The sequence below is a fragment of the Quercus lobata genome, chromosome 8 (genome assembly GCF_001633185.2).
Source record: "Quercus lobata isolate SW786 chromosome 8, ValleyOak3.0 Primary Assembly, whole genome shotgun sequence".
NCBI classification, from domain to species: Eukaryota; Viridiplantae; Streptophyta; class Magnoliopsida; order Fagales; family Fagaceae; genus Quercus; species Quercus lobata.
The window spans coordinates 362,392-372,289 of NC_044911.1; the positions used below are offsets into that span (position 1 = coordinate 362,392).

The 9,898-nt window shown below is 41.2% G+C and overlaps 1 protein-coding gene across 1 annotated transcript; it reads left to right on the forward strand.

Annotated features, from left to right (window-relative positions):
- Positions 1-7,626: 7,626 nt before the first annotated feature.
- LOC115955399 lies at positions 7,627-8,310 on the forward strand. The gene has a single exon (XM_031073516.1). It carries the CDS (start codon positions 7,627-7,629, stop codon positions 8,308-8,310), a length of 684 nt encoding a protein of 227 aa, XP_030929376.1.
- Positions 8,311-9,898: the final 1,588 nt, after the last annotated feature.

Genomic DNA, 9,898 nt, shown 5'->3' on the forward strand with positions numbered 1-9,898 from the left:
GAAATGACAAGGACAACCGAGGCAACATTTTAGAGAGCCTACATAACTTTTCTAGTTTATAAGTATCCATTGAAGGATGATGACAAATTTTTGTAACAGGTCAAAAAGCACCTATTCATAGATTTTGATAAGATAATGATAGAAATTCACAGGATGCTTCAAAATTCTAGCCAACCGCAAGTGTATTTTAGCCTGCTATACTTATTTCTTTTTAGCCAAAGGTCAGTGCATTTGACACAAATGTACGTATGCCTCAAACTCATCTGCCTGAAGGCCGCAATTGACAATACATAGGCTAATGGCTAATCAAACTTGGATTTTAAGTTTAAACTTGTATAGTAATAGATTCGATTGATTAAATCATTATCATCCATCATATAGAATACTAGGAATAATAAGATCTAGTCCCACCATATGAAGTAGAAGAAGATTGGCATGTGTCGGAGTTAATTGATTGGGCTACTTTCCAATGGAACCGTGCCTTCATTGACATGGCTTTTAACAGGTATGATGCAAAGGCTATTTATCGGATCCCTATGAGTAGGCAATGTGTTCCAGACAAGCTGTTCTAGCTGTATAACAAAAATGGGAGGTACTCGGTGAGATCCGGCTATCATACAGCAAGGTATTTGTGGAATGAGTTAAAGTAGGAAGGTGAGGGGTCCAATCCAAGGTCTAGCAGCGAAATTTGGGCGAGAATCTGGAAGTTTCGCCTACCAAATAAGATAAAAGTTTTTATGTGGCGAGCTTGTCATAATATTTTACCAATGCTTGAAAGGCTTAGGCAGCGAAGGATTATTGAAAATGCACTGTGCCCCATATGCATGCAAGCCCCTGAAACAATAATTCACGCATTGTGGGAATGTGGAGCAGCCCAAGACGTGTGGGCTGGTTGCTCTCACCGTGTTCTGCAAAAAGGGCTGACTGGCCAAGTCTCTGTATTTCGGCTAGTTGAGGAGCAAATGCAAAAGCTGCCTGAGGATGCTCTTGAATTTTTTCTGGTGCAAAGCTGGCTGCTCTAGCATAGGCGCAACCGAGTAGTGCATGGTGGTTTTTTGCAGGAGCCAGGTACATTGAATGAGCGGGCACGCAACTTGCTGGCAGAGTATAAGGATGCTCAGGCTCTGCTTGCACTCACCGCCCCTGCTGGCTCATCACTGTTGTGGCGGCCACTTGATGGTTCAACGTATAAGTTGAACTTTGATGCGGCGGTCTTCTTAGATTCTTCAGCTTCAGGCGTGGGCGTGATGATCAGAAATGCTGGCGATCAGGTGATGGCAGCCTTGTCGTCAAGGGGTCTCGCAGTCATGGACAGTGAAGAGGCTGAGGTCTTGGCTTGCTGTCGAGCTTTGGAGTTTGCAATTGAAGCTGGGTTCTCGGACTTAATTGTGGAAGGAGACAATTCAAATGTTATGAGGTCCATTGTGTCAACTTAAGCAAATTGGTCTCGGCTGGGGAACCTTTATGAGGATATTCGCTGCTTGGCCGGAAGGTTGCGACTGGTGGAATTCAGGGCCATTAGTCGTGCTGCTAACGGAGTGGCCCATTCATTAGCTCGGTTTGCTAGAAATCTTAGGGAGGAAGTTGTTTGGCTGGAGGAGAATCCTCCTCCGGCGCTTGAAGCTTTGTATGTGGACTCGTGTTCCTTGTCTATTTGAATGAAGTTGGTTTGGCTTTCAAAAAAAAAAAAAAAAAAAAAAAAAAAAAAAAAAAAAAAAAAGAAAAAAAAAAAAGAAAAAGGACTAGAAAAGAAGTGGCCGGGAAGCTCACAACCAGACGTACAACAAATAGAAGGCAACGCAGGAATGGACTAGCTAGAATATTATATATTCATGAAGGTCCACGTCGCACGATTTTGTTAGGGTAGAATTAGATCCTCTTTATATATAATAATAATAAAGGATAGATATTTAAAGATAAGATAACAATTCATTATGATCAACCAGTTGTTTCTACACTGTATTCATTATCATTATTATAATCATATATTATATAAAGTAGAAGCAAATGATCCCTCAATCCAACATTATTCCAAAGTTCAACAAAATACAAATAAATTCATAGTTTTGGAAAATATACTTCATATTTTGTCCTTTCCAATTTAACATATTACTTAGGTTAGACTCTCTCTCTCTCTCTCTCTCTCTCTCTCTCTCTCTCTCTTTAATGTATGAAAAAGAATTTATTACACAAATCAAAGAGAAAACAATGTACAAAAAGCCCTCATCAAAAAAAAAAAAAAAAAAGTACAAAAAGCCTAGCAAGGGTAAACCTCACACTGTCACACTACCTGTTTTCAGACCTATAACCAGCTAAAAAAATAAAGAATAAACATCTCAATCACATAAAGAATTGCATCATAATGTATAGTCAAAACCTCAACCTACTTAATTAGGGGATGTAGTAGAAGAAAGCAAAAAGCCACCAAAAAGATCCTTTACTTAATAAAAGTTTCAGTCGTTGCAATACGGAGTTTTCTCTCTAGGTTTTCTCTAGAAACCCTAGAGGTGAAAAAAGGGGCTAGAATAGCAACAGGGCTGCCGTCAGGCAATCTTTCTCTCCGTGCAAACGGTAGAAACGACTTCAAAAGAGAAACATGGAGGAGATTACAGATAGGTGTGCAAAGTTGAAGCTATCGTTGAAAGAAGATGTTGAAGTAGCAATCCATGCTCCAATGCCAGAGGAGGGTCTTGTCCTTCTTGGTAAATTTTGTACTAAGCGAAAAATCAATTTGGAGTCGGTGGCCAGAGTTTTGAGATTGGTTTGGAGAGAGGAACACAATTTCGAGGTCAGCGATCTGGGGGAAAATAAGGTAATGTTTCTTTTTCATTCGAAGGATGATATGGATAGGGTTTTATTGCTCAGCCCGTGGTCTTTCGATAAATATTTGTTGATCCTTCATAAGATGGTGCGTGGTGAGGCGGTTAAGGATATAAAGTTTAATAGGTCACCATTTTGGATTCAAATACACGGGCTGCCCACAATGTGTCAGACTAAAGAAGTTGGAAGGAGTATCGGAGCAACTTTAGGGGAGGTGGTGAAGGTGGATGCCAACGGGGAAGGTTTTTGCTTGGGGAACTGTCTACGTATAAGAGTTATTCTCGATGTCTCTATGCCACTTTGTCGGGGTCGGAAGGTGCGTTTAGGGGAATATGGCTTAAAATGGGTGGACTTTAGATACGAGAGACTTCCTATATTTTGCTATCTGTGTGGGAAGATTGACCATGATGAAAGGGACTGTTTGCAGTGGATACGAAGCAGTGACTCTCTAAAGCCAGACAAGAAGCAATTTGGTCCATGGCTACGCACGATGCAAGAAAAAACCCAGAAGCCGCAGCTTGTTATAGCAGGAAAACAAGGAGAAAATAGACCCAGTGACGTCGGAAAGGAGGTCCGGGAACCAGAATCTGCCGGAGTAATGGTTTCGCAGCCGGAGACGGTGACGGAACATGAGAAGTCATTAACGGAGAAGCTATCGGCCTCTAGGGCTGACGTGGAAATACCAGCAACAAACCCAGCTCATGGGTGTATCCTAACACCGGATATTCCGCGTGTCTTGAATCTTGAACAGCAGCTCAAGGAAATCGATGACGCTATTAATGGAGATGTTTTTGGCGCAAATTCCTAACAAAACCAGGATTCTCTCTCAGGGAAGGAGACCAAAATGCAGGCCATGCACGTGACTACGCTGAGTTTGGAAAACAGAGTACAAGCAAGTGGGTCGAATGTCATGAACCAAGCCCATCCATGTATGTATGGGCCGCATAACACTTTACACAAGCCCAGGCAGGAAAATAAGGAGAATGTGGGCTTAATTCATGCTGGGGCAACCTTTACTTTGGGGCTGGCTTCTCCTAAACATCACACGGCCCAGGGAGTAAAAAAGACTAAAGTTGGCAGCCAAAAGAAGAATAAAGAAAACAGAGGACTATCTGGGCAGGAGACTCAGTCGGGTAGTGCAGCAGTACAACTCCAGGGAGAAAAAACCACAGAAACAATGACCATGGAGTTTGAAATGGTTGATGTGGGACTCAAAAGAAGAACAAGGATACCTTTGATTGAGCTGGAAGATAAGGAAGACAATGGTAAACGCATCAAAAGGGAAGGGGAGGTTAAGGAGCTTGGCCAACTTTTAGCACAGCACTTGGGATCGGCGGAGGCTGCGGTGCAGCCCCGCCGGGCACAATGAGTGCCATCAGTTGGAACTGTAGGGGGCTTGGGAACCCCCTAACAGTTAATGCTCTCCAAAAGGTGGTGTTGGAGAAAGATCCCACCTTAGTCTTTTTAATGGAGACTAAGTTTGACGTTACGGAGATGGACGGTATTAAACAGAAAATAGAAAGGCAGCAAGGTCTGGTAGTATCAAGCATACGAAGGGCTGGTGGTCTAGCTCTCTTGTGGAAAAACTCATTACAGGTTGATATAATGTCATACTCACCTGGACATATTGATGCAATCATATCCGAAGAACAGGGCAGGAAAAAATGGAGGTTCACCGGATTTTACGGCCACCCGGAAACCAGTAAAAGAGGGGACTCAAGGTTGCTGCTGGAAGATCTTAGTCGTCGGAGTAGTTTGCCATGGGTATGCATGGGGGATTTTAATGAAATAATGCATGCTAAGGAGAAAGTTGGTGGTGGGGTTAGGCCAGAAGGTCAGATGAGGAAATTTCGGGAGACAATCAACAGATGCAGATTGAGGGACATAGGGTATGTGGGATCAGATTATACCTGGAGTAGAAGACTTGGTAGCAGAGGATGGGTGAGAGAAAGACTTGACAGAGCATTGGTCTCCATGAACTGGGCAGGAGTTTTTCCAAGAGTAAAGCTCCACCACTTGTCAAACTCAGTCTCTGACCACAGTATTTTGGTGCTTAAAGAAACTAATCCACTGAGACAGCAAAGGAGGCAAACAAAGTTGTTCCGGTTTGAATCTATGTGGCTGGAAGATGATGGATGCAAAAAAGTGGTAGAGGAGGCATGGGAAAGGGGGCGGTCCAGCTGCTCACTATGGCCTTTAGAAACTTGTTTGGAGGAATGCCAACAATCTTTGAAGTCCTGGAATGCTCATACCTTTGGTCATGTAGGAAAGCAAGTGGCTACAATACAAAAAAAGCTCCAAATACTTGAAGCAATGAAGGGTAATGGGACGGACCTGGAGGAAATCCATGCAACAAAATTGGAGCTTAATAGGTGGCTGGGAATTGAAGAGGAAATGTGGCATCAAAGAAGCAGGAACAATTGGTTAAAGGCAGGAGATAGAAATACCACCTTCTTCCACACTAAGGCCACGAACAGGTACCAGAGGAATACTATTAGTAAGATTATGGATGCAAATCACAATTGGCTGGAGGATGTAGATCAAATTGGGCAGACTTTTGTGCATTATTTTGAGGAGCTTTTTACCACTTCAAAGCCAAAGGTGGAGCAAGAAATGCTTGATGCAATCCAACCCAAAGTCACTGCTAGAATGAATTCTATTCTTACACGGGAATTTCAAGCAATGGAGGTGGAGAAAGCTCTAAAACAAATGCACCCGCTAACGGCTCCTGGTCCAGACGGTATGCCACCTTTATTTTATCATCATTTTTGGCCTACTGTTAAATCTATTGTTATCCATACTGCACTTAATTTTCTTAACCATGGTGTATCCCCTCCTAAATTTCATGATACTCACATTGTGCTTATTCCCAAAACGAAAAATCCGGAAAAAGTAACGGATTATAGGCCAATCTCTTTATGTAATGTTGCTTACAAATTAGCTTCAAAAGTTGTGGCAAATAGGATGAAACCGGTGCTGCAGGAAATCATAGGAGAGAACCAGAGTGCCTTTGTGGCGGAGCGCCTCATCACTGACAATGTCCTGGTGGCTCACGAAATGATGACTCATATCAGCAAGAAGAGAAAAGGAAAATGTGGCGAAATGGCCATAAAACTGGATATAAGCAAGGCGTACGATCGGGTTGAGTGGGAATGTTTGAAGCAGATTATGATGAAGCTCGGATTTCATATGAATTGGATTAGCACGGTGATGAGATGTGTATCTTTGGTGAAATATGCAGTTCGAATTAATGGGCAACCATATGACTTGAATAAGCCATCACGAGGGTTGAGACAAGGCGATCCATTGTCTCCGTATCTTTTCCTGATATGCGCCGAGGGTCTTTCAGCATTACTACATCAGGCGGCATACAAGAAAATAATTAAAGGGGTGGCTGCTTCTGTGAATGGTCCTAGAATATCCCATTTATTTTTTGCCGATGATAGTTTGGTGTTTGGTCGAGCAACAGTGAATGAAGCCATGGAAATTCTACGGATCCTTAAAGTCTATGAGGTCTCCTCTGGTCAACAGCTTAATTGTCACAAAACTTCCTTATTTTTCAGCCCAAACTCGGACAATGGAACCAAAGAAAGGGTGAAAACAATGTTTGGAGCTCAGGTTATTAAACCTCATGAAGCATACCTAGGTCTGCCATCACTTGTGGGAAGATCCAAGAATAATACTTTTGCCCAACTTAAACAGAGAATGGCTAATAAGGTCTCGGGTTGGAAGGAGAAGATTTTGACGCCTGCTGGGAAGGAAGTTCTGATTAAGTCCGTAGCTCAAGTCGTCCCCTCATATACAATGAGTTGTTTCCTGCTGCCTAAGAATCTATGTGATGAACTGACTAGGGTGATTAGACAATTCTGGTGGGGACAGACTGGGAATGAGAAGAAAATAGCATGGCTGAACTGGGATATGATGTGCAAGCCTAAAGACACAGGAGGTCTAGGATTTCGGGAGCTAAGAAGTTTCAATTTGGCGCTCTTGGCCAAACAGGGATGGAGGCTTCAAACAAACTCCAATTCTCTATTTAGCCGAGTGTACAAGGCCAAATACTTCCCACATTGCAGCTTTGCAGAGGCAAAAATAGGTCGAAACCCGTCCTATGCGTGGAGAAGTTTAATGGCAGCGCAAAACATAATCCAGAGAGGCATGCAGTGGCAAGTAGGGGATGGAAAGAAGATACGAGTGTGGCATGATAAATGGGTTCCTAGACCTTCAACGTACAAGTTGATAACAGCAGAAAAACCAGAGTCAGCAAATGCTCTGGTTTCGGAGCTCATAAACAGAGCAACAAAAGAGTGGAATAAAGGCAAAATAGAAAGCTGGTTCATTCCCGAAGACAGAGAAGCCATTCTGAAAATCCCTTTGAGCTCAAGCTGCACACAAGACAGATTAATTTGGGCCGTGAATAGAAGTGGGAAATTTACGGTTAAAAGCGCTTACGCACTGGCGTTGGAAGAGAAACTTCATGATACTAATGCAGATTGCTCAGATGATTCAGTTAGGAGGAAGATTTGGAAGACCATATGGCAGATGAAGACCCCACAGAAAATAAAACACTTTGCTTGGAAGGCAGGCCGTGGAATCCTTGCCACAAAATCCAGCTTAGCTCAACGGAAAATTCTTCAAGATAGCACGTGTGACCTCTGTGGACAGGAGGACGAAACAATATGCCACTTACTGTGGACTTGTGAACACGCTAAAGAGGTTTGGCAGAATAGTAAATTCGCTTTACCATTTACTATTTCGTCACACTGGGGTTTTTTGGATGTAGTCGCGAATTTATAGAGGAATGAACACATGCGGCTTGGACAGCTGGAGCAGTTCATCACGATCTGTTGGGGTATATGGAAGAACCGGAATGATCTTCGGATGGGTGGTAAGGGACGAGCAGGCAGAACAGTGTGGCGGACTGCCATGCACTTGGTAGAAGAGTTCCGAGCTGCAAATGATGGCAAAACAGAGCATCAGGCCAAACCGGAGCTTCCGATCTCTTGGCAACCACCAAGCCAAGGATACTATAAAGTAAACTTGGACGGTGCGGTCTTCTCGAAGAGGAACCAGGCGGGGGCCGGAGTGATAATAAGGGACGGCGCCGGTGAGGTGATCGCTGCTTTAAGCAAGAAATGGAAGTGTCCGTTGGGAGCAATAGAAGCGGAAGCTAAAGCTTTGGAAGCTGGAGTTGAGTTCGCCAAAGATGTTGGTATTAGAGAGGCAGAATTTGAGAGTGACTCTCTGTTGGTATGCAATGCTCTACAAGGACTGGGTTCACCGCCTTCCTCAGTGGTGAATGTGCTTGCCGGGGTGATGAACCAGATGTCGTATTTTAGACAATGGAAAGTTTCACACACTAAACGACAGGGAAATGTCCCTGCTCACTTACTAGCTCAACACGCCAAATACGTTGAGGATTATATTGCATGGCTAGAGGAATGTCCTAGCCTGATTGAACATGCTTGTGCGCATGACAGGAATGTAACTTGATGATTTGATTTTAATAAAGTGACGCATTTCTCATCCAAAAAAAAAAAAAAAAAGCTACCAAAAAAAAAAAAAAAAAAAAAAAACTAAACCAAACACGCTAACAACTACATAATGGTCTCTTGTTAAATTTGTACAATTAAGTTTCGTGTAAGAAGCAAAGTGATGAAAGCAAACATCTGTCTCCAAAGCTTTCTATATACATATATAATTTCCTAAGGTTTTTTTTTTTGCATTAAAGCATTCCCTTTTGTCAAGACGTAGTAGAAATAAGCATTCATGTCAATTTTGAATCTATAAATCCATCACCAACAATCTTGTTAATAATGAAACAATTATTCGAAGTTCTTTTCATATCCTTTCAGAGAAAGTAAAAGACACTACATATGTATATATATGTTAGAGCTATATAGCTAGTTTATGCTATATTGTATCCAATCAAGTTTCAACCATGTAACTAAAGTGATAGGTTTCCAAGTAGCAAAATAATAATAACCTCACCATATTTGGAAGCTTCTCATGACGGTCTTTTGTAATTGCTTGATTCCCTCTCTCAAGACTCAAGAATAATTAATAAAGTGGTGAGACTTAAGAGTCTTGACTTGTGGTGGGTCGGTACCATTCTTTGATCTTTGGGGGCTCCGATCATCCACCATGTAAACTGTCTTAATGCTCTGTCCTCACCCCAAAATTCTTTAAACTAAATGTGAATTGTGGACTCTTTGTGAACCTACAGTGCTGGAAGATGCTCTTTTTTTCACATGATAACATATTTCAACTAAATTAAATTTAGAGTTCCATCCACAAATGCCCCCAGGAGCATAACTTAAAGAAATTCTTAATATTTAATTGTGAGTTGTAAAGCACACTTTCGATAATAAAAAAAATACATGTGTAAATAATTTCTTTGGCTAGTAGTATAAATTCGTTGTGCTTGTGTCCTCTTTTCTTGATATATATAAATAATTTGATTTAAAAATAATAATAATATTGTTTAATGGAGTATTTAATGCAACTTAATTTATAAAATTGACAAAAAGGGTAAATCTAGTAATGTGGTTGCATTGACCAAATGAAACACATGATTGAATTTAGGCTTTTTTAACGGGCATCTTTGCCAACCGCTCAGGATGCTTAGAAGGAGTTTCTCCAATATTGGAAAATAACAAAAGTAAATAATAATAATAATAATAATAAAACTCAACTCTTTCAAAAAGTGGTTCAACTCTCTATAAAGTTATAAAATTTTATCTTTAACGCTTGCACTAAGGCACCTATTATCATGATCCTTGCACTTAATTTTCCTTGAAAAGAATATTGTGCATTATTGGTCAATGCAGTTACATAATTGAATTTAATTTTAAAACCTAAGATATAGATCTAAGAAACTAGGTCGCTCCATGAATACAAACATGGTTTTCCTTTTACACAATTTTTGACATTAGATAAAAATGAAAAAGACAACATAATAACAATTGCATTTAATTTTCATTTTCATGTTTGTTGGATGAACTTGGTACTATTGATAACGAAATGGTTTCTAGTCCAAAACACTTACAATTCATGGATTACCATCCAGTTCAAACTGGTA